This window comes from Hirundo rustica, chromosome 1, assembly GCF_015227805.2.
Source record: "Hirundo rustica isolate bHirRus1 chromosome 1, bHirRus1.pri.v3, whole genome shotgun sequence".
Classification (NCBI taxonomy): domain Eukaryota; kingdom Metazoa; phylum Chordata; class Aves; order Passeriformes; family Hirundinidae; genus Hirundo; species Hirundo rustica.
Genome location: NC_053450.1, coordinates 32,973,794 through 32,999,914, shown reverse-complemented (window position 1 = coordinate 32,999,914; position 26,121 = coordinate 32,973,794). Strand labels below are relative to the sequence as shown.

Genomic DNA, 26,121 nt, shown 5'->3' with positions numbered 1-26,121 from the left:
GCTTGGCCCTGGAGCAGAGCCGCTCCTTCAGCAGCCTCCCCCTTTCTCTATTTTACCTGGCAAGGATTTCAAGTCTCAAAGCTGGGATAGAGCAGAGAAAGAATTTTGCCTACTGAACATCTACGGCTATTTTAAGGCACAAATCACACTAATTTATGGTGCGGTGTTTTCTGAAGACTGGGCAAGTTCTGTGAATTACCTTCTGGTGACTTTCCTTTTAAATAAACAGGAATCATAATGTATATTAAGTACTTAAAGAAAATGTCTAAATTCAGAAGCAGACCACAAAGCCTTACCAGATACAGTCATTTTATTAGCACTGGTTTTGAAACAAATATATTTGGGTACTTAAGCACATTTTAATTCATGTTTATTTCTAAATTTAATATATTACCATATATTACATAATGCACTGAATATTCAGTAAATGAATAATAAAACCAAAGTGCAGATTAAAGTAGCAAGATGAGTTTTAGGTTATCAGGAAGGCCAAAATCACATTAGCAGTATAAGGATAGCAAGCTGTAAATTACTAATATTAACATGTCATTCTACCATTGCTATATGCATGCTAATACAAATGATCCCTCTGTGAATTGCATCCATTTATCTAGAAAAGAAAGTAGCTCTTCCCTTACAACTTCATGATCATTTATTTCCTACCTTTCAGGCCTGATCCTGCAGTCCCTACTCAGCAAATCTTCCAACATACTCTGTCAGATTAGTTTTGTACTTTTTCTTTAAGCTACATAAAGCCCACTGGCTCTCTCCAAACATCTGAATAGTAAATGACTAGAATCTAATTTCTAAAAATTTAGAAAGTCTAAAAATATTCGTAACAGAAAAGAATGTAATTACATACAGACCTAAGTGTACTAGGGACAAATCCAGGAACAGATCTAGACAGAAGCCTTGGGAACTGCCAGGACAGCAAGGTTGGCCTCTGTTGAGTTAGGCACTTTCCTGATTAGCCAGTCACTTTTAGGATCACAGTTTTGGATGCAGATATCTCCAGTCTCCTTAAATACTGTTTTGAGCACCTGCATCCTGGTTTTGGATCTGGCCTTTTTTTATACTTGAGTACATGATGTATCACATTAATATTATGCAATGACAATAAGAGAAGTGACCCTAAAGTAGAACAAAATGATAATACAACATGATATCATAGCCAAGTCTAGAAGAAGCTGTTGTTCTTTTCTGTGCTTGGGTTAGGCACATTTGTTTTAACAGCTTTTAACACTGTATCCCATTTACTGTTCTTGTGCTCTAGCTGCCTTTTTCTAAATTTGTGCTGAAATAAATCATTGCTGTCTTCATCCTCAGCCTCTGACACTATCTCCATTTTTTGGATAATCAGTTTAATGAGGTCATGCTGCTTTTCCAACAATGTTGATATATCTTTGAGCCTAAAAAGCAAACAAACAAATATGCATTAGGCTTTGTCATTTCATTTTAAAGGACATTTAAGGTATTAAAATTACAGATGCAAAAATTCACAGTACTTAACTTCACCCTTCTGACAGTTCTTAACTAAATTCTTCTTCTAACAAAGACTATTATCTAGAATACATTTAATTCTTCAAGATGAAGGCACTTCTCCATGCTACATGAAAACAGGATTAAAGAATGAATCCATGGTTATTGTGAAAAGTAACTTAATATATAGTTAAGGTAGAAACAACTTCATTCTCAAAATAAAGTTGTTGACTGTTCCATCAAAAGCTTTTCCAATTGACCTATTTCCTTGTCTGGCAAGAAAAAGGCCAGAGTTGCAATGGCAATTAAGTTACTAAAAACATTTAGTGAAATTCACAACTACTTTTACAGCATATGAGAAATACTGAGGGGAGACTTACTAATCTTTTTCAAAGTGCTATCCAAAGTGCAATAGATGTAATTAAGTGGTTAAACTAAGTTAGCATCACACATACAGAACACTGTATCTGCTATCTTTAAAGAAACAGTGGAAGAAATGGGAAATGAGACTAGAAACTGTCTTTATCAAACTACCAAACAGGCGTTTTGAAAATCCACTTTTCTGAATGTCTAGACTCACAAAATTACAGAATGAAATCTAGTGTGACTGAAAATATTCTTCGTGAAGAACCAAAACACAAAAATACGTACAGCCAGTACTGACACTAGCTCCAGGAGTAACTGAACTCTGTTTTGAACTCTGATAATAAAAACACACTGGCAATGTAGTAAAACTTTTCAGTCAATATTTTCAGAGTAGTAAAAATGACTTTCCATAATGATGTGGTCCCAAGTTATTCCATTGCAAATAATTTTATAAAATTATAGTTTTGTTCCTTCTCTGTAGGAAAAAAGTCCGAACCAAGAGAGAGTCTATTTTATGCTGTTTTATATTATATTGATGTAGTATGTATATAAAGAAAGACTTGCAAAAGTCCATGATTTGCCTATATCTGTAGGGTGTATCTTACCCTCCTTCAACTCTTGCTAAGTCTTTCACACAAAAATACCCCAATACTCAATGTGAATCTGTGCAGGAAGGCAAAAAATTGGCAGTTTTAAAAAAAAAGTGAAAGAAAAAAAAAATGGATAGAAGAAAGTGCAGGGGAAAGTGAGACAGAGTGAGAAAGAATACGCTCTTCTAGCTGTACACTCACAGAAATCTTTTTTGGAACCATTCTTATGGATATGTTGGTATGACGAGAAAGTCAAGAAAGAATTCCTTCCAAGACTTTGGGAAATGTGATTTTCTCAAGGGAGAATCAAGACACCAATCCATTTTTGGGGATAAAAATCTGAATCTGATTTACCATCAGACCAGGGGAAAGTCAGTAACAGATTGTGTATACTTGCAAACGAAAAGGAATTACATTGCTTGGGAGTTCCAAATAACCCTTGAAAACCTTCATATGCAATAATCTAAAATGAAAATGCATCTTCCCCATTACTTCAGATTACTTTAAAGGTCAACAGGCTGAGTTGGTTTGGGCTGGGGACGTTGAATTTTACTTTTTAGATACAGTATGGAGCTTTAAAATGCTTTTTAAAATTGGAGTATGTTTGTAGTACTGGTTCTACTTATTTTTTACAACTGTAAAATATCACAAAAAATACCTGTATTTCTGCTTCAGAACTTCCAATTCTAGTGTTGTATCGGGGCTCTGTGCATATGTGGTAGAGTCCTCACATCCAAAGCAATACTGGAACACGCTCTAAACAAAACATGGAACCAAACTTAAATAGATCATACAGTCTGACAATAATTAAATATGTGAATGGAAAGTCTTCACACATTGTCAACACTGACAAGAATTTCTGCTATTATGTTATTTATATATTAAAACATTCATTTTTCAAAATTTGTTTCGTAAGAAAATTCAGTGTATTAACAACAGCTGAAACGCAAAGACACAAAAGAAGATAAGCTCAAAAGAAGTAATTCTACTTTTTGTCTGAACATCTTCTGTAGATTGTCTCAATAAATTTACAGTTCATTGACTATTCAAACACTAATTTTATCTGAACACAGCTGCACTCAAACTGATTTATCAAGGTCTAATCACAATTAGTCAAGGTCTAATCACAATTCCCTTCATGTCAGTTGATGACTGAATCTTAACAACACAATGTCCTTAGCAATGTGTGTACAAAACCAATCATATCCCTTTTTGGGAAGAATTCTACTGTCTAATATTCACCATCTTACCATAAATCCACAGTATCTCGGCCTGTTGGGATATACAGTGATTGATTCCTGGTCCACCCGACTTAAGAACCAAAATGGCAGCTTCTTCTCTAAGTTGGTATGAAGATTAACCTAAATGTAGTTTTGCATTTAGAATTAGGTATGTTGTCTTAAGAGAAATACACATTATATGTCAAAATAACCATCATGCCATTGTATTCAATTCACTAGTACCACCCCACACTGCAAACAGTGGTATAATATTTGAATAGTCCAGGCCAGGCACTAAACAACATGGTCACACCAGTATCGAGTACCTTAGCAGAGTTTATTACATGGAGTAATAGATGTGCACTCTTTTAACTAATGGGAACTTAGTATAGCAGAATGAATTTGGTATCCTTTTGATTTTTGTGTACCTTCCTTCCACTGCATAGGTTCTCTTCTAAAAGACAACTGCTATTTCAAGCATTGCAGTGACTGATTTTGAGATTCTGGTTTTGGAAAATCTCAGAATTATTTAAACTGATGGTTGAAAAATTCCTTAAAAATGCATTTGCTTGTACACTTCCTTGGCAATTACTCGTATGAGTGAAAATGAGGTTCAGAGCAGGGTGCTATGTTCACTAATTTGCTTTAGAGATAGCCTAAGATAGTTAGGAATGTGATGACAAATCAACTAATTATCTAAATGATGTCCTAGCAATGATATGTACTTCCAATATTTGACGCTTTCATGGTGTGTTACTCACCTGCATTGCAATCCTTTTGAGTGCAGCATATTTTTGTACTTCAGCAATATCACCAACAGCCAAACCAATCTAGAAAAGAAAAATAAATGTAATGTATTTTTTCATAGTTTGTGATTTCAATTGTATTTATAATGCATACTTAAATAAAACATATTCTAGAGTTAAATTATTTTTTCACTTGGAATTTGGAAACATTTTTTGCATATTTGCATATTTGGAAAGTATGTATCAATAAATGTAGAGAGTGTTTTTACTGACAGCACTCAGTTGGTAAGGCACTGAAATGCTAATTTTGCCAAGAACAACATCCCTTCTTTTATATTCTTCATCACTGCTGTAATGTTAAGAAACAGGTGATCTCTTGATTAAGTAGGATCATGGCCACAATGAACAAGTTTGAAAAACATGAGGTGTTTGACTTTTATTGCTCAACTCATGTGAAAATGTGATTTCCTAAATAAAAATTATATTCAATGGAACATTGCTGAAGATGCATTACACATTTTCCCCTTTTTTCATCATTATAATGTTTTCTGATTCTTAACATTCAGGTCAGGTTTGTTAGTTAGTTCTAACACTACTTCTGATTTCTGTTTTGTGTGCAATGAAGATTTGAGTTTGGGCTTTTTGGGCTTTATTTTTATTTAAATTTAAATTACTGTTAGTGTTAGGTTATGATAAAACAAGGGATTAAACAAAAATCATTGTTCCCCAATTTTCTTGATCAAGACCTCAGAATAATACATTGCAGCTCCAATTCAAATTCCATCACAGTTATTACATAAAGATATACAAAATACTCCTGCAGAAGTAAGCTGTGGGGAAATATTCAGAGCAGTAAACTGGATGAAAAATTTAAATTTTATTGAAAATATCTGTTAAATAATGAATGGCTGTCACTTACTGAAGTAATTCTATACACTCTCTATATATACTTGTGTTTAATCACTTAATAAATACCTTACTTACCAGCAGGTTCATAAGAAGGATTGGAATAAGCAAGGTAAATATAATGAGAACTGTGTAACTCAGGAATGGATACGGCAATTCACTGCTTAGTAAAGGATCAAGGAATGCATCATGGTAATTAATGTCTCCCAGCATCATTGCAAATGTCTTCATTACAGAAAGCAGAGGTGTGCTGTATGTTTGCTGCAAAAAGAAATGTCAAAATAAAGAAAAAAACCCAACTGATGAAATTTGTATATAAAGTCTTGAGATGCTTTAGTCAAAGATAATATTTACAATGATAAAAATTTAACTATATTATTGAACTAACCTGTGAACCCAAAAGGACAAAGAAACTCAGGCCAAAGGCCAGTATCAGGAAAAAGAAAACCACAGCAATCCGAATCAAAGTCCTCAAAATTTCCCAGAACATCACAACATAGATTCCATAGTTCTCAAACCTAGGCAATAAGTGAACAAGAAAAGATACAGAATCAGTCATAGAATCACTTAGTTTGGAAAAGACTTTTAAGATAATCAACCACTAATCAAGCACTGCCAAGTCTACCCCTAAACTGTTAAATACCAAAGTTAGAGTCCCTTGCAGTTATGTATGTAAGGCAGTAAGTAATGCTGATTTTCATCTGTGGAAAGAAACACTGCCTCTCTGAGAGATTCTGTGATGGTAACAAACCTCCTCTACTTTCACATCCAAAAGAGTGCAAGTGATCCTACTCACAGCAACTTAAACCGCACAATCCTATATTTTAATGCGCAAGAACAATTTTCAAGATACTATTTTTCACAGACAACATTTAATCTCTCCATAGGCATAGGTAGTACAGGATTGTACCACTGCTGCATTTAGAATAAAAATGTCAGCAAATATACAACTTTTTTTCTGCTTCTCAAAGCAAAGTAGCAACCAGAACAAAGGACAACTGGCACCATAATCTATGTAGCAGCCACACAGCTGATTGAAAAGATTTCACTTTTTACGAGATGTGAAACAAATGACATTATGTACTTTTAGTGTAATACAAAGAACATTAAACAAGCAAACAAAAGGAAACACGCTGCTCAGGAAGAGAAGGAGAATAGCATAATTTTAAGACACCTGTGTTTCCAACAACAATCTGCTGTTGGCAAGCCTCTCCTATTCTTGGTTAACACAAAAACTAAATCTCAGAACAGGAATTATCATAAAGCAGATTCAATTACTTTTTCTTTCAAACCTGAACTTGGGAATTTATGTCCTCTCTCAAATCCAGGGACCAAGAGATTTTTTATGCTACTACAGTAGCAACTGTGAAAATCCCTATGTACGTCTTTCACTCTGAAACGTTATGTGCAAGACTGAAAGAACCAGGCTGGAAATAAAGCAAACCTGATCTTCTTTTACTTATTTGGCATTTATTAGGCAAAATTCAGTTGAAGTCAATGGAATCACAGGTTGCTCTGGGAAAAGACAGCCTAAATGAGGTAAAAGAAAAAATCATGTGTAGAGTTCTACTGCTACACACTTGAAAAAATAGTCAGGCTGGGAAGGCATTTCATCCAACAGCAGAGGAAAGGTTGCACAATCATCTGTTTACCTTTTACTGTTTAGGCTGAACCCCCATCTTGCCCAGAGCAGACAGGACACACCCATTCATTAGTCAGCTAAGGTCAGACATGGGGAGGACAAGGTTTGCAGCAGAGGCAAGACCATAAAGGTACTCTCTTTGACATTAACTCTGTTTACAAACCGTGTCCTTAAACATCCCTACTACAGTAAAACAGCCCTGAATTAATCAGCAAGTGTTGTCTGTCTGTCTGCAAGACTTCACGGGGGTGATTAACACATATATACAACAAGAATTGGAAAAACTTTTTTGCTTTGTTATCAAATGCAGTCCTGCTCAGGCACAAATGTGTTTAATTTACTAATCTTAAGTGCTACACCCACACTTCTTTTTTCCTCTACCCAGCTCTCCTGCAGTTCATACCTCTTGGACACTATTGTACCAGTGACAAGATTTAAGATAATTAAAGGCAATAAACAGACATAATATCAACTGAAGAAATAATGTCATCCATTGTAATTCTTTTATAGGACACATGGTATACGGAATTTATGGTATACAGAAGTGAGATGTGCCATTTAGTATTATAGAAATTATAGAAGAATTTACCTTCTCCAAGGTATTACTCATAAAACCTGACTTCCTTATGCCTTTTATAATTTATATACTTCTGGGTCCTTTTAAAGTCAAAGTCTTTACGGTGTAATGAAGATGATTTTAAAAAGACAAAATTAAGCCTGGCTATGCTTAATTGACATTAAAATAAATATTGTTATTTTTATAGTTGCTATAACATATGTTGTGATGCTCTACGTGAAAAACACTGAAAACAACTTTACAGTTCATCAGACATAAAAATTTCCTATGGTCCTAATCTGGAAACTTACATAGTTTAAAAAAAACCTGAAAAAACCAAAGAAATACAAACTCAAACTTGATTAGCCAGAAGTTAGGATATGTAAAATATCTGAAAATATTAACATATTTTATTTTACCGTTGAAGATAAAGCAAGAAGTTCATCCAAGACAAGTATACAGCAATTGCTCCACATTCCCACTGCAAATGAGCTGGTGTATTAATAAATAAAGAAGACACAAAAATTATGCTTGTAGTATAAATGGTCCAGTCCAGTAGATTGGAGTAATCCAACAAATATTTCAATTTCTAGGATTTAAGAGAGAAAGGTTAATATTTACAAGTCATCCATCATTGAAACACTGAATTCAATACACTATTTAGATTCTCTTCTCAGTTTTAATCTTTATATATATAAATTAAAAGTATAAATTGGCATTTCCCTTCTAATCAGGGAAAAAAAAATTTAATTTCAATATCATACAAACTGCCATGCAAGCACACTGATTAATGTTATTTCTCTATGTACTTACCTGCTGAATCAGCTGAAATATTTCTTTGCAGATGCCCAGTAAACTCATAATTAAAACTAAACACATGCACACCCTTGTGAAGTACGAGTCCTGAAACAAAAAATCAGAGCACAAAAGAAATTAGAAATTATTAAAGTAATTTTCATTTCATCTCTACCTATTATATATACATTAGATTGCCAAGTTAAACAACCCTGTTAACTTGTGTAATATATTTATTACCATATAAATTCTGTTTTACTAATATTTGTTGTGAAATCCATGTACTGGGTTGGGCTGTATGAGTGATTCTCATGAATTTTTCATATAACAGGATATCTTCATGAACCTTTTAGATCCCTTGAGTTTATTTTACTTCATTTTTCTACTAGCTGATCTTTTTTGAGCTCCTGTTTCAGTTCTATGCATTTTCTCTCATGTGAATATTTTTTCTTCAATATTAAACAAATAATTGTTCACTTCAGGGAAAAAACTGAAGTAACCATGCACCAAATATAAATTATCTAAAGCTGAATGTTTAGAAATATACCCTTCAATTTTATTTCATAGAGTTGCTGGATTGTAAATTAATCTAGAAATTATTTAAATAATCATACCTTTTTTTTGCTATAAAAATCCTAAATATATTGTGACTACTAATAAAAGTACCTCGTATTCTAATGGTCTTGCTTCATAGAGCTCTGTTCCATTCAAAGGTCTTCCTGGTTGTATGTGAGTGACCAGAAGAGTCAACGGGATGAGACCAAGAGAATATATGCCTAAATTCATTAGATGTGCTCGAAACCCATAGGCCATCCTTGAAAGTGAGAATGTTAAAGTTACAACACTTTTCAAATTTAGAAGAGCATGCATTCCAATTTAACAGCCAACAATGTCTCCAAGACAAAGAAATAAACATTTCTTGAAACGTCCCTTTGTGATGAATGTGTTCATCGCTTACTTGTACTTTTAAAAATGTGTTTGTTATTCTGAAATACCATTCCTTTCATTTTTAGCTTGGCAACCTTATTACATATTTTTGCAATAAAGAGGAAACAAAGATAGCAGTTGTCCTTGTTGTAAATATCAAAAAATCTTTACTCAATACTAAGTTGCACTTTATGGAGAAGACATTTGTTCATTCAACTCTATAAATACACAAATTTTAATAAACAACTTTCAGGCACAATAGTCTTTATCTTGACATGAAATATTATATTTTATATCCATTAAAATAGACCAACCATTTCATAAGCAAGTATTCTTTACACACGGGATGACTGAGTAGCTCCATGCGGTTGTGGCGCACCATGGCCTACAAAACAGAAATACAGATGGGTCAAACTTAATTCATCTAGGCAAATAAGGGCTTACAAAAATGGCTAGGCCACCTTTTCTACCTATTAGCCTATGAAAAGTAAAATGTGTGTAAGATAATTGCAAAGTTCTTTCGATTAAGCACTTTGGCCCAAACCCATCACTATCTTGCCCTCTCTGCCTGCTAAGGCATTCATTTTCTCTGCTGGGGCTCTGTTAGTCTGTTTCAAGCTTCAAAAAATATAGACTATTTTCAATTATACCTGTGAGACCAAACTTTTACATTCAATGAGAATTTTTAAAATTTATTTATTATTAGACAGTATAACAACTAACTGCCAACAGGAATTCCAAAAAAATTAGCATATTAAGCGCAAGAAAGCTTATATAAGCATTTTCTGACAAAGGATGAGAGAACAGATTGACAATGCAAAAAACCAGCAAATTTGTTTCAGGCATCGTAAGTATTTTGCAACTAGCACATTAAACAAATCAGCTTCTCAGGTTTTTAAGTGCTTTACATTCCAGTGCAGAATCACTACAATGCTGGAGTGTGGTTTTCTTCAATGTACTACCTGGACATACAACACAATATCTTAAGCATTCATAGTTTTATCTAAACCTAAAAGAAATTTTATTTATTTCTTAGAACTTTGGCCCGTACTTAATTTCAATATACTTTTAATATACAGAGTTACGGGCCTTGGAGAAGAAATATTATGTTGAAAAATTCATACCTCTTGATTTTATCTAAACCAAGACAGCAGGCAATGACATCAGAGTAAAACTACAACTTACATTTAAAGTGGTAAGTGGTTCATAGAAAATATCTTCACCATCCTTTACTTTCTTGTTAAGTGTCAAGGGACACTGAAGATATCTGAAGTTATATTCAATCTGTATAACACAACATACACCAGTATTTAACTATAATGCAAATTATTATCTCAGTCTTAGATTATGTTCTTAATACAAAAAAGGCTATCATTTAGAGGAAAAAAAACAAAGCATATTGTGTCAAGGTTGTCACAATCAAGATGTGTATTCATTGTTAGCTGAACACATGCCATCAAGATACACGTCTGTGACTTCAAGATGTTTAAACAAACAGCCGTTTTGAATTGTAAAATAAAAAGTGCACATTTCTTGCTAAAACGTTACTATTAAGAAAGGTCATTTTCATAACTGTGATTTGTTTTAATGCTGACTTTAAAGAAAAGCTTGTCTTCAAAAGTTCTATGACTTTGATAATATAAAGAAAATGCGTAGTAGCAAAAAAATTTTGTTTTCTGTTAATCATGTGGACACAATCCAATATAATCATTCATAAGGTGGTTTTCAATTTTAGTTTCAAAGGTAACATGACTGGAAAACATTCACATCTCCCTAGCATTAAAAGTAATCTATTTCTTAAGATTTTGGACAAGTATTTACAAAACAAGCATGTTGAACTATAAATTATTGATGTCAATTGCACTACTTATTATAAGCATACTTTTGATATGCATAAATAGATATTATGTGTCTTCTCTCATGCTGTTTTGAGATACTCATAACCTCTGACACCCATCTTGATTGCAAAAATTAACACAGCAAAGATACAGTTTATGGATTGTAGAAGTTTAATGTCACACTTATTAAAATAGGTAAGCATGATTAGAGAAACTGAATTTTGAACCATTTACAGTCCAAAGGATAAAATAAGGTCTGTCTCCTGTGTTCCATGTTAAGATCTGATATTCATCTACAACTGCACCTTACATTTATGAGCTTGACATGTACATTAAAACATAAGTGTTGTGCGCTTTCCCAGACTTTCTCATCTACTTACATAGAAGTCTCGACTTGTCTTTTCCTCTGAAGACTCAATTATGCAGTTGTCCAACACCAGCTTTGCAGATGAACAGAAAAGTGAATTAAGGTGATACAGACAATGTTCAACAGAAAGAAAGTGCTTAGACCAGAAGAAAATGGCTGTCAAATACAAGGATCAGCTAACAGAAGTGATGACTCAGATTTTATGATTTATGTTTTGAAAACATAAAATTCCAGAGTTTTCATGCAGGAGTTAAATATAAATGCAGTTTAGGAGGCTACATGCTAGTTTACAAGGATGAAGTGTGAATAGTTTATGGATATATACGTAGCAAGTCACTTGCTATTTTAATTAAAAAAACATTTCTGCTGTGTCATTTAGCAGTTAGCTAAGAGAGTCAATATATGTGAGATGATTTTTGAACACAATTCACTTATGACTTTCATTATATTTATACATAATTTTTAAATTACTTTTATAACTCCATTGATCTCAGCAAGCTAAGAACTTTTCTAATACTGAAGAACTTAAGCTGGACAAACTGAGACTCTCACTAAAATACTATTAAATAATTATGTTAACATATTTTTATTTTATAATAACACATATTAGTGAACGCAACAAACAGAAAAATGAATGCAGCAAAACTGAAGTTATTTTGTGAAGTCATTTCTTTAACATGTGCAGAAAACTTACTTTAAATGAATCAGGAAGATACTCAACCATTTCCAGCAAAGGACATTTATTGGCACTGGAATAGTGAGAGAAAGCCACAACAGCTTCTTCCCATCTGCAAAAAATTATTTCAGATAATGGAAAATTAATCAATTGCTTCTGTTTTAACTTAGCTACTTTTAAATTATTTGAGTTTTATTTAAGATATCGAAAATCTTAACGTATAATTTTATGCACTATTAAATAGAAACTAAGCTGCTTGGGGAGTAGCTGAGTAATATTCTGGACACTTTTGTAAGAATGATTCATGTTAAATTCTGTTATCAATTAAACAGAAATGTTTCAACTATGCTAAGGCCTCCTAAAAAATATGAAACTGGAATGAATTTTGGAATCTTGGGTTACAAAATTAGGCAAGTAATAATAAATACAGTCAAATCCTGCCAGTGTTCCTGTAATTCTTACCAAAAGATGTTATCATCAGGCAATGGTGTATTGCTTTATTACAAAAGTAGGGTTTCACTATACCTTAACCTAAAATATTCTAAACTGCAGTTGAAAGGCCACATTTCAAAATACTTGCAACATCTAAAATCATGATTTTAAACTAAATCTCTTGAATGACTTCAGCTGTATTCACACTTTGATTAAAATTCTATAGACATTTAAGCATTATGCGAAAGGTCAAAATTATTTCTGATGGCTTCTACATGTTTTTTACGCACAGAATCCAAATACTCAATGTAATATGACAAACAACTTGCCACATGTCTGATGTCCATTACAATTATTCCATTTTTAATTTGCGATCATTACAACAGAACATAACCTCTGGAATGTTAAAATAAGCCCTCCGTTTTACTTACTGAACTACAGATTTTCAGAACTTAATCTCATTTAAGAAAACCAAAACAAAACACACGGGCAAATAAATTCAAGAATCATTTTTCTGTATACTCTACCTTTTGTGCAAAATGACAGCAGACACCACATCTTTTCTCCTATTGTGTATTGCTTCATGGAAAAAAGAAGCTACTGCTTTGTTGAACAGAATTTTTGCACCATAGTCAAGAAGTAACCTCACTGCTTTTGCATGTCCTTCTCGTGCAGCCAAGTGCAGAGCTGTGTTCTGTGCAGACAGGCAGTACAGCAGTACATGAGTAATCAAAAAGAAGTACATTTCAGTGCTTTCCCACTTCGAAAAGCCACATGCCTTTCTCAGGTATGTCTCGAATGCTTGTACTAGCAACACAAAACATTAGAATATTGACAGAGATCCTGACAGAGATTATAGACATGTTCTTTATGTTTAGACATGTTCTTTATATTTACAGCTACAACAGGGCAAAATCTGAAGAGGAAACTCACTGTAGGTAAGAAAAGCCAGTTCATTAATATATTTCAGTTTTGTCATTAACAAACTGCAAGCCACAAGTAGGTAAAAATGATGGTATCTAGTCACAGAACACCTGCATTTGATAATCAAGAAGAGAAGCATCCAATTATATCCAGATGTGCTCATACAAAAAAATCTGCAAGAAAATCTGAGGGTGAAATTTTGTAAGTGGAACATTTATTTTTCCTTTTGTGTTTTCATAAAAGTAAAGGAGGTGGTTTAGGAATCAAGTTACACTGAAACTGACTCTTGAGAGTCTTCTGAATGCACAGAGATTTTTTTGATTGAAATTAAGGACTCCTCATAAATTGAGATTAAGGCTTCTCATAAATTTATAGTCAAGATTTGTTTCTAATCTAGCAATTCTACATGTTTTCAACACCAGTTCTCAGAGAAATTAGCAACAGCTTCTATGTTGGGAATTGAAGGGTTCTTTAAAATGATCGCCCTATATTTCTGATGGTACAGGTTCATACAAGAGGCCTTCAATCCAAGAAAGGGATTCTGTCTTGACCTAATACAATTTGTCCTAACTCCAGAGCATGATAGATGCTGTTTTTGCCGGACATCACTGTGGAGGGGATTTCAAACAATATGTTAACGAGCTAGAGTTGATACCAGATTTTTTCACATCTGTGAAAATTTGCAAATTTGCATTATCAATGTTTTGTACTACATTGCTAAAATATTCTTGCATTATATAGGGGGCAAGAGGGACATGTCTAATACATTCAGTGTTTCATGTTTTCTAAGAAAGAAATCTTTTAACAGTGGTGAAATATAACAGCACTGAGTCTGCCACAAGAAATAAAATATTACACAATATAATGCAGAGTGGTAAACTACTAATAGCCCAGCCCTGATATTTAGTCTAGAAGTAACAGACAAGAAACAAACAGTGTTAACACATACCCCTTCTTCATCCACTCTGTCAGTACACTTGACATTAGTATCCAAAATGATCTGCATCGTGCGAGTGTATCCTCCAAAGGCAGCATGGTGCAGGGCTGTCCAGCCCTTATAATCACTTACATGTAATGGTATAAAATTAGAAATTATAAATAAAAAGTGCTTTTTATAAACTTAAAGTGAAAATAAATGCCTGCTGCTTTGACTCAGGCCTCTTTTTTTTTGGCATGACTACTGCAGAGATGTCCATACATTCCGTCAACTATTACGTGATGATCAATGCACCATTCAGAAGTAAAAAGTTCAACTCAATAGCAGTACTTAGATCTCTCCCTTTTCATCTATTTCTGAGATCTGAGGATCTTTGACCTGAAGGCAGGACTTGCAGTATAAGGCAGAATGCCTGTGAGCCACCGGTCCTAAGACACACTACTCAAGCCTATAAGTGAAGCTGAAATGGTTCTAACATTTCCAAAGCAATTTTTTTTCATGAAAATGTTCAATATTCTTCTCTGTTGGATTTAGAGAAACTTCAGTCACCCCAATATTAGAAGCCTTGGTTTTACAGCTGGCCATGATTCTCTGTTTTACAAGTATTTTATAATCATGCTCTTATAATGTATGTTTGTATTTGCATATATTAATATAATAATTATTTTAATATACTGTACTTATATTTACATTGCATTGACTTCCCAGAAGATGAACATAAAACATAGGGGGTTTGGGTTTTTTTTTGCCTTAATGAATGAAAATCTGTGTACTTACCAGAGGAAAAGAGCCCCTCTCTTCAGAAGAAACTGAACTACCTTCTCATGACCATTCTGGGCTGCCAAATGAAGGGGAGTCATTCCCTTCTTATCACCTTCATTCAAAAGTCTTGTGTCTTTCATATCTCTTATAAGCCGTTGACAAGTATTGATGCGCCCATAGCTTTGCAAGATACACACAGAAATTATTGTCAAAAACACAGGGATGAAAACCACGGCACGGATTTTGTTGCCCAGACTGTGCTACTAACCTGGCAGCAAAGTGTAACGGAGACTTCTTGTCCCTGCTCTTAGAGTAGATGGAAACATTGAGGCTGAGTAAATTATTTACAGAGAGGGCCACACCTTGTCTGCATGCATAATGTAATGGAGTGCATCCTTCATTATCTTCATCCACAACGAGATTTTTAATATGTTCCATCTGTTATCCCCCAAGAAGTACCCAAAAACAAAAGCACAGAATTACATCTATATCTCATCTGCTCCATAGTTTCTAACAGCTTGCAACAATAGCACTAATACTCTAAAGCAGTATCTAAAAATAAGAAATAAACTTTAGTAAAAGTAAGTTTAGGAACAAAGAGCACTTTTTTAATCTGCTGTTTTGTGGGTCACCAATTTTTCAAACAACTAATCCTTAAAGAGCATGGGAGTTTGCCATCCTGCATCCTTACTGCAACCCATCCACAGCACAATAAAGGAAATTCTTCTTTGCTGCCATTCCAACATAATGCTCACTGCTGGCAGCAGAAGGCTTGTACCAAACATAAAGACAATCTTACAGTCAATATTCAGCAGCAAAACCTCTGACTGTCAAAACCCAGCAGTTCACTGGTTTACAGTGTAAATTTATTTCCCCTGTTTCTCTTTTTCATCTTCATTTCCCCATCTTCCTTGTCTAACACTACCCTACAAACTTTCTTAAAGCAACGAAAAAACTCCTCCCACCATCTGATCCACTTGTCTGAATTATTAATATGATCAATAATCAGAAAGTCAATGCAGAGAACTGAGAGTTATCATCACTATTTTAAATCTGATTCACTACATCTGCTGAAAAGAGAGGTTAGATTCATTCTGAATTACGAAGGCGTTCGCAGATATCAGCACATGTTGTAAGATGAGTTATGTTTGATTCACATTTAAAAGGTTATTTCTGGAGCTCTGGAGGCCAGCAAATTTAATTTTTTCAGGCAAGCTTGGGCTTTGTCAATATGAGTTCTTCATTTCAACATAGCCAAATATAAATTTATGTTCGAAATATTTTTAAAAACCAAATCCAAGACTTCCTTATGGTCCAGACCAGAGAAAGCTCCTGCAGAGTATGCTGCAAACTATTCATAAAGTTCTAGATCTTGACTGATTATGAGCATGTCTCCTGGTTTTACTGCATGCAAGCTTGGAAAGTAGAAGTGAAAAGTTCTATATTTTATTGCCTACCTCTTGAGCTATTCAATCCCCCAACAGCAAAATAATTTATGGGATTATGTTATTCCTTTGCCTGGCAATAAGAAAACTGTATTATTGGCTTTGAAACGTTTTCATAAGAGATATGTGCTATGTACCTCTTCAAACCATTTTTTGCGACACTGGGCTATTTAACAAGTATCAGAAATTTTTTACAAACACACCAAAATAAAATGGTAGTTGCTTTTTTCTTTACATTTTCCTAGTAAGGGTAACAGAAAGACATAAAATGATGCTTACGGTACCTGCAGATATTTCTCATTCAGATGCTGTAATCCTCCAGGCTGCAATACGGTCAAATGCAAGAAATTCCGACCAAGGTGATCTTTTAATGATACATTTGCTCCTAAACAAATATGGAAATAAATACCAGCAACCTCAAAACTGCTGGTTCTTGGCACTGCATAATGATGTTTAAGACAAAGGAACAAATGTTGAACAAATGCTTATTAATCTATAAAATTTTATAAAATAGTTTTTATAAATCTATAAAATATTATTTCAAGTGGACCTTGTAATGTATAGTTTTGCTTCCCCCAAAAAAATCACCCCTACTAAAACTCAGCTTTCAACATTTTCTTGTGTGCACATATTTTTTATTTCATCGCAGCACTAAGTTTTATATGGGGCCCTTATATTCCAAGATGCTGATCACCCACGCATCAAGAGGAAACCTAAAGATGCAGGTAGTCACCTCTTCTGATCTTAAAAGCTGTAACCTTTTTACAGTTTCAAAACTTACTGTAAGACTTTTAAAGAAAATCAGTTATTCTATTAACAAGAGGAAATATGGTAATAATCATTAACTTGCACCAAAATGCAGTAAATTAAAGAGATATTGCTCAAACATTTCCAAGGTGACAGTGATTTTATAAAACTGCAGGTAAGGATTAAATAGTGACCTTTAGCATTTAAAGACTGATTGCTGGTATGAAACAGAGCTCTGTTTAAGTGGTGCATTTCTTTTTTATTCCACTTACTTTGTGAGCTGCTAAGGAGTACAGGGATGGAGTGCCAGTGCCACCTCCACCTTGAGAAGTGTGACACATGGCATACACATTCTTCTACAGCCTGTTCACGCTGTAGTGAAAGGGGTGAAATCATCACACCCATTCTTCCTTTATCTCAGGGGATACCAGCTGTGTGCAGCTGTTTAGCTCAGCTGCTCCTGGGCTGGATGCTGAAGTAGTGAATTCAATTTGAGAGGGAAGCTGGATGCAGAATTTTAAAATTAATAAACTCTGTTCAAATGAAGTATATATATATATAGCATGTGATATTCCTTTTTACCTTTTGAAAGCAGTAAATTCACAATTTTCCATGATGCACAGGAAGTGGCCAGCAGAAGTGGGGATCGACCTTCTATGTCAACACTATCAATATTAGCCCCCTGAGAAAAAGAATTCCAAGTTTATGGTGAATAATGAATAAATGAAACTTTAAAATGGTGCTGCCCTTTATAAGCATAGTAGAAATAAAGACATTCTTAGTAATTCCAGATGGTCCAGATAAGTAATTTCATATTACATAATTAAAAAAATAAATAAACACATCACATCTCTCTATAAACCATGAGCCAGAGTCCAGTCATCTATATATAAAAATTCAGATGCCAAAATAATAGTGGCCAACTTCTAGGTATACTAAGCTTATATAGCTTATGATTTTTGTTAGAGAACCTTCCCATGTATTTAAATTCTCAATGTAAAATTCTTACTTGAAAATACCATGGTTGATGCTATGGAAAAATGCAAAAATTGTAACCCTTTGACTGATGTGGTCTTACCTATAAAACAATTACCAGAAAAAGTTCTTTCTAAACCTGTATACTATATGAACATGATTCAAGAAGTAATGCATCCAGAAATTAGTACAGTTAAATCTGCTCTGCTCAATCTACATTAGTTTTCTATCCTTTAGTGTAAGAGATGTGAACCAAGTCCATTTTGATGCCAAAGCAGCTGTATCATCAGGGGGCTTATTTTATTCTGTTTTTGTCTGCTTTTGCACTGACACATATTGCCAGGACTGTACGGTCACTATAGTCACAGTATCACTATGGTCATATCAGCAAAGTACTACTATAAGTATAAACATATTTATCTAAAATATCCCACCGAGGGAGCAGGAAGATGCATGCAAATGAACCAATGCGATGTATATTTTATGATGGTTTAGATATTATTTTTTTTAGATACCGAGTTGCAAGTCATACTTGATGAGTTGAACAAAGTACACCAAAAAAAATCTATTTTATTTAAGATAATATCCAAAGATGATTAAAAAAAAAAATCAATGGCAGTTTTTCCATTAACTTGAATCATCTTTGGGTCCAGTCTTAATTTGAGACAAAATTAATCACAATCCTGAGCAATATTTACTCTCTAGGATGGTAACACCTGTAATGTAGTAATAGGAAGCACGTAATAAATGTGCAATGATTACTTTACCACAGAGAACAGGAAGCTTCCAATATATGTTCATTAAATATTTGGGAGTAATACATGCAAGAACCTTTCCCCATTTACCTTTCTACCAGGTCAGATAACATCTTAAAAATGATTTTTTTCATGAAGAAACAGACCTTTTTTATCCAAGTGTCCCATTCATTTCAATGAATACAGGGCAGCAATTTCCAGTTCCTTATGTAATATTTAATCACCTTCCTGCCAGCCAACATAATTGTTCAGCTTTCAGTAAAATAAATTTGGCAGCATTCATAATTGCTTATCACAGTAAGAAGTAACTTATATGTTGCCACATATATTTAACTCATTTATGATACAGCTGAATTAAGAGTTTGTAAAATAGTGTCTGAACTCCACTTAATTTTCCATTTCTGTTGCCCCAAATGCATTAACATAAATGAATTGTTATTATTATATTTTAATATAATTAAATATTAATAATCATTAATATTTTAATAATATAAAACCCATACAAATTTTGCAAACCTCAATTGTTCTTTATACCAATTTAGTATTTAATTTTCCTTTTAGAGAAGATAAAAGAAGCAAAAGGGAGAAAAAGTCCAAAAAAATGGGAAGAAAATATGTAAAATTAGTGCTTATTTATTTTGGATAAAATGTGAATATTTAAGGCATAAAATAAATAGATATTGCTCTCTATTAAAATTTTCAAAAAGGAGAGCATTTATGAACTGGGATTTGCCAGTCCTTTTAGGCAGTAACCTTGCTGCACCTTTTGTTTTCCACTCTTGTGTACATCGTAGCAGAGACAGACCCAGGAGTTCAAGGGAGGAGGCAGCACAGGTTGCACATGCGACACTCCACTAACCCCAACTGGTAAATTTTGATCCATTTCCACACTGAGCAAACTGACACAGTCCTAAAGCATCAAAACTGACATACGTTGCATGGAAAGCCAAAGAAACCCTCAGCAAATCTTCTATGGAAGAGGCCAAACTAGTCAAATGGCACTCAAGGAATGAAAGTTTGCTCTTAGCAAATGCAGTGTTAAAGATATTTTTGATATATATATATATATATGATGTTTTGTACAATAAGCCCCCACATGCAAAAACTTGTACCTGTATTTCTCAGGTAATAAGTTTTGTTGACAGTTGGTTTTGTGAGCCTTTTGTGAGTATTAACCTCATCATTTCATATTTGAATCAAAAGTAAGCCCAACATCTAGTTCTAACGAAATCAAATCCCTCTAACAGATTTTCTGAGAAAAGCAAAACTGTATGTAGAAGATAATTTCTTGTAGTAAAATTGCAATGAAATTAAGTGAAAACCCTAAACACACATAAAACAAAAAAGAAATCTGATGATTTCTGAAAATGTCCCCAGCCAAGTGGGGAACAAAATGATTGTATCAGCCTTAGTTTAATTGGCACAAATGGACATTGGGAGCATAGCCAGTAGCATCCCTGAATCCCCTTCTCTTTGCTCTTCATAATTATTCACTGAAGAAATACAACCAAACCACACAGAATAAAAAATATTTCTAGATCATGCACAAACTTTGATATATGGCTATGTGATCCCATAGCAATCGTACGTACATGCTTTAAAGAAATTATTTCTTTCTTGAAAAAAATCAGATTAAATTCAATTCATATTTAGCATCTTTTTTTATATTTCATGTCAGTAGAGTGTAGGATAACCAGACCACTTCACCATATTTGATAAAGGATGTTTATGAGAATTTTCTGAGTAAGTAAAATGGAAATAAAAATGTAAGATTTCATCCTCTATAACTGCAGGATGATATTATGGATCAACAACTACTGTTGTATTGTAACTCTATACATTATGTAATGCATATATATATGCCTATCTAAATGGCCTATACCTCTACTTTCTGAATTTCTCTACGCAGACCTGCAGCAATAGATACAATAATCTCTCAAAACATATTGCTTCATTAAATATTTACCATTGAAATCAAATACTCCGCCAGTTCATAATGATCAAACAGTGCTGTTCTGCAGAGAAAAATGCAAGAATACAGTAATATTAGAAAGGTCAAAGAAGTTGCAAGCCAAAGGATAACATTCTTCTTAATTTTCTAACATTTTCTAATATTTTCAAATCAATTTTAAAATAAAGAGACCGAAGTATACAATTATTACAAAATTCATCTTAATAAACAGTTTTTATTTTTTCACATGGAGTTCTCTTTTCAAACTAAATTCAGCTGTCATTACATTCAAAACTCATTGCAGGAAACAAAGACCTCATTGGCAGGTAAACGGTATTTTATCAGCGATTTTTAAGAGAACCAGTAATTTCATATGTCAGATCGTGCAATGTGCCACACAAGGTCAATACAGAATTCCATAAATTTCATATGCAGTTTTTTCTGAGCATGCCTGGAGCCCTAAATTAATTTCATTGTTCAAAAATAATTTGGTTGTATATTGTGCAATAATGCCAGTGTGAGGTTAAAATGGCAATGTCTAAACATGTATTCTGACTGTGGCAGGCAAGTCTACTTGAAAAAATATGAACAAACTAACTGGTGTAAATTGGGCATTTGGAGCATCGTCAGTAGCATTAGTTAAATATACCAATAAAAAGTAGTCATTTACCAAAAATATTTTAGAGCTGTCTGTACACTTGGAATCTTCTCAAGTTTGATTCTACAGTAAGGCATTGAATTATGTATTACAGAAAAAGACTGGTCAAAGCATGGAAGTATAACACAGTAAATATACACAGACAAAATGTTTTCACAAGTCAGACCTCTGTGAAATACTTGGACTCAATAAGCAACACAGTTCCAAGGTTGTACTGTATCTCATACGATAACAGTTGCCTTAGCATTAAAAGAGGTAACAAAACATCTATAGTTAGAACTGATTGCTCAAAAGACATATTTTAAAAATCAAGTCATGTTTCCAAATATGTAGAGATGCCTCCATTATCTATAGTAGACCTTTCCAGCCACACATTAGTACTGAATGCTTCAGAAACGCGAAAATAAATTCTGAGGTGACTGAAGAGAAAGCAGAGTAATTTTATGAAATATTTAGATGGAAACATGACAGTAGGAAAGCAAAAGCATCAAGTCCTACCTATGCTTCACTGCCGCTTTGTTTCTCAACAAGTTAATGTTCCAACTCAGTTTATATTCTGAGACATTTGAGTGACTTCCTACCTTCCCAATGAATCTTGATAATATAATTTTTACTGTTTCACAGACAGAGAGATTAAAACATTAAAGTGTTGTTCTTTTTACCAAGCTTTTTTCAAGGACAATAATTTTCACAGATAAGGCAGCCAGTTATCTATTAAGCAGTACATGTGTCTGCACAACTTGCTTTGGCATTCTGTCATCACTTTGTCTTCAGTCATGCTCTTCCATGGTAACATTTCCAAGTGTACCCAAATATTATCCTTATTTAACAACAAGTTCTTTTAATGTCTTCAATTATCTTTGAATCATTCCACTTTATGCTGTGTCCAAAGAACAATCATTTCCACTGTTTCTACCACTTATTTCATACTGTAAAACTTCTTGTAGAATAACGCTGTCAAATAATTACAGTTAAATGCAGTGAAACATGTCTTTCTTGCAAAAAATGTAATATAATATAAATATATTATATTCCATTGAGTTGGGAGCCAGCATGTTTAACGAAGAACATTTCTGCTACAAAAGATTTAGGAAACCTCTCCACAGTCTAGGGCTCTGGCTTTAAATGGAGTGTTAAAGACTAGAAGTTTTGAGGATTATTACATACACAAACATCATCTGCATCTTTGAAGTCACAGGGAAGTGTACAAACATTTCCTTTAACCTGATCAGGCAGAAACATTTTTTGAAAATAAAAGAAAGTATTTTAAACAGTTCATATTATTTTTCACTCATTTTCTGGAGAACATCAAGGGATTTTATAAGGACATTTCTTCCACACTGTCAGAAGATTCCATAAACTTGTTCCCCTACAACTTCACTGAAGCAAATTTTCAATGCAAACTATTAGTGACTATTCCAAGATAACTGGAACTGTTTTCATTTTGGTATCAGCCCCAAGATTTTTAACATTCTGATCCATTTTTTAAATTTGTCATACTGCACTGCAACCATCACCTATACCATGGAGAAGTTCCAAATTATTTGGGTGTTCCAAATGCAAGGAATAACTAAGAATATCATGGCTCATGATTTGTAATGAAATCTGGCACAGCAGTTTCCTACCTGTGAAGCAATGTTTCCTTATTCCCATCTACAGCATCAATAATAGATTCCTCACCAGCATAGGATGACATCATTAGCTTCACAATCTCTGTTGCTCCTTGAGTGGCAGCAAAATGAAGTGCTGTGCATTTTTCATTCTATAAATGGAGAAACAAGACAAAATACAAATATTTAAACCTCAGAAACCTAACTTCCAATCTATTAAAACAGAATAGCGAACCAGCCTGGGATTTGTAATTCATAAATGCCTAAATTCCTATGCAGTTAATAAAGCTTTAGTCTTTAACTGTAGTAGAATTCCAAAGAGATTGAAAAAAAACCAGAAAAGACTAAAGAGATAGTTTTAAAGGATTACTACGAAGCTTCTTATGACTCTATACAAAGTCCCTAAGATTTGAGATAATTAACTCTTAACGACCTTTTGTAGTTAGTTAAGAACCAGACGGATCCAGCACCCTTTAACATAAGAGATGAAGCAAATGAAAGCTACAGAAAACCGTATCTAGGTCAATACAAATGCATAAACAAAAAAACGGGCCTATATAACACAGAAAATGCATCATTTTAAAATGTAATTTACTTCCTAAAATGGAATCCTGCTTAGAAGTACTTCATAAATCAACTTTTCTGCAGGTAAAAAATAATATTGTCCAATATGCTATAAAACTATTATAAACTAGACTCAGAAAATAATTATGCAATATACAGACGAGCAGAACAATATTTGCCAAAATGGAATTTTGTTTAGCTAGATGGGACTAACCAGCTTTGATATATGTTTGAGGGTTTTGACTTTCTCATTTTTAGAGCAGGACCACTTTGGTGAATGCATTGGAACAGGCTTTTCCACAATGCCATAAGCATTCTCAAAACAGTTTTACCCACCACAAATTCATCAGCATAAATCCCTTCATTCAAAAGCTGTGTGCTCAAAGAATCAAACCAGTAAAAGAAGGCAAAACTGTATTTAGTTTTGCTCTCAGGAGTTGATTTCATCCATGCATTTTGATTAGTGATAGATATTTTTCAAAATGTTTATTCATGAATGCATCTGGGTACAGACCCTTACACCAGCAGCAGTATCACAAATTTGTGTTTGCTTACAAAGAAGATATTGTAAAGGCCAAGGCAAGGCTAAGCATAGACACGAAGGATCAGAAAGGGTCAGACTGAAGATCCCACTTCTGGGAAGGGATGACCCTGTGTAACTTGTGTAAACAAACATTTTGCCTGATTTGAACCAGAGACTTGCTTTCATTTGCTGCTCCCTCTGCTTTGTGTTGGAAGAGAAAATGAACAATGATCAATGTTTTGTCTTTTTTTCATACCACTCAGAGATTTAGAGATACCTAGGTTTAAAGAAAATAAAATACATTTCGCTCCAATCTGAATTTTACCTGTTTTAGATCAATTTGGGCTCCAAATTCAATGCACATTTTAATCATTTCGAGGTCACCACTCTGAACTGCCAGATGAAGTGGACTGCACTTTCCATTATTGGTAAAATTGATGTGGGTTTTAGCAGAGTGACCCAATTCTTCACCTGAGGGATGAAAATAAATGCATTTTTTTAAGTGAGAACGAGCTAACAGAAGACATAAAGGCTTTCAAAACAAGCATCTTAAGTGTGCAATAATATTCTTCCCTTTCAAAATATGGAACTGTCACATCTATCATTTAACAAGTGGATGAACATACATTTAGAGAAGCAGCTAGTTTGCTGCTGCACTCATACAAAAGTTGTCAGCATAAATCACCCATAGGAATAACTGCAACGATTTTCTTGAAGTCCAAACAGTTAAAATTTCCTGTTTTCAGAGTTATTTGAGGACTAAAGCAGCAAATCGATAGTCACTGCTTGGGAACACTGTATTTACCTTTTTTCAAAAGGATTTCCAGACATGTTTTTGCACCTGAAAATGCTGCTGCGTGGATAGGCATACATCCCGTTTTGTTTGGTTTACATATTTTTCCTCCATTTTCAATCTGAAAAATAATGTCTCAATACAGCTTAATGGCATACAGAAAAACCAGGCAAATATACTATTATGGATATTGAGTAGTTGTCTCCTTTTTTTAATGTTGCATATCTATTACGAAGTTTATATGCAATTATCTTTTGCATGTTACAGCCATACAATGCAAGTGCTTCCTTCTGTGTTCTCGTGACCTTCAAAATACAGCTTTTTCCTTAAGCTGGCCACTCAGATAGCTATAGGTTTATTATAAATCTTAAAAGATTAAAGTTTCTTAGTAACCCATGCAAAGCCAGTTGAACACTACGTCCATGATTAACCTTGCTGCACTGAACAAAGACCAAATCCAGGAACAGAATAACACTTGCACCAAGGTAGAGAATAACCTCAAAAGATGATGGATAATTATACCTACCAGGAGTATCAGTGCTTCAGGATTGTCCTTGTAACACGCCACAATTATAGGTGTGTTCCCTGCTTCACCTTCCAAGTTAACATCTGTACTGCTATGTTGGACTAAAATCTAAATGTTTAAGAAAACATTCAGTCAGTCATAAGCCAAGCACAACAACAAAAGCCTATCCCATTATTTTTTTGCTTACAACCCATAGCACCCATGCAACTTACTCATTTTGCATGCCAAAAGCCCACAATGCATTGGCAAATGGTGAAAAAAATGCAGGAGAATGCCAAAATATGGTGGTGGCAAAAATGCAGATATGAACAGACATGAAGTACAATTCTTTCCAGCGGGCAGCCAGATAACTAAGTTAAACTCTGCACATAGATGCAATGTATTTTAAAGTCTGATTTAACAATTTCTCAA

The 26,121-nt window shown here is 33.9% G+C and overlaps 1 protein-coding gene across 1 annotated transcript in view; it reads right to left on the bottom strand.

Annotated features, from left to right (window-relative positions):
• Positions 1-300: 300 nt before the first annotated feature.
• TRPA1 (transient receptor potential cation channel subfamily A member 1) overlaps positions 301-26,121 on the bottom strand; it is a 31,223-nt gene continuing 5,402 nt past the window's right edge. The window contains exons 4-27 of the mRNA XM_040070188.2: positions 25,711-25,818; positions 25,197-25,305; positions 24,717-24,862; positions 23,320-23,456; positions 21,052-21,100; positions 17,938-18,037; positions 16,893-16,993; positions 15,432-15,601; positions 15,179-15,343; positions 14,414-14,528; positions 13,068-13,234; positions 12,127-12,220; positions 11,446-11,505; positions 10,413-10,511; positions 9,542-9,612; positions 8,967-9,114; positions 8,319-8,408; positions 7,925-8,094; positions 5,696-5,825; positions 5,386-5,568; positions 4,417-4,485; positions 3,686-3,796; positions 3,094-3,191; positions 301-1,409 (exon numbers count right to left, since the gene is read on the bottom strand). Of these exons, the coding sequence (XP_039926122.1) occupies positions 1,178-1,409; positions 3,094-3,191; positions 3,686-3,796; positions 4,417-4,485; positions 5,386-5,568; positions 5,696-5,825; positions 7,925-8,094; positions 8,319-8,408; positions 8,967-9,114; positions 9,542-9,612; positions 10,413-10,511; positions 11,446-11,505; positions 12,127-12,220; positions 13,068-13,234; positions 14,414-14,528; positions 15,179-15,343; positions 15,432-15,601; positions 16,893-16,993; positions 17,938-18,037; positions 21,052-21,100; positions 23,320-23,456; positions 24,717-24,862; positions 25,197-25,305; positions 25,711-25,818 (2,922 nt within the window). The 3' untranslated portion in view covers positions 301-1,177. The remainder of the gene's footprint in view (positions 1,410-3,093; positions 3,192-3,685; positions 3,797-4,416; positions 4,486-5,385; positions 5,569-5,695; positions 5,826-7,924; positions 8,095-8,318; positions 8,409-8,966; positions 9,115-9,541; positions 9,613-10,412; positions 10,512-11,445; positions 11,506-12,126; positions 12,221-13,067; positions 13,235-14,413; positions 14,529-15,178; positions 15,344-15,431; positions 15,602-16,892; positions 16,994-17,937; positions 18,038-21,051; positions 21,101-23,319; positions 23,457-24,716; positions 24,863-25,196; positions 25,306-25,710; positions 25,819-26,121) is intronic.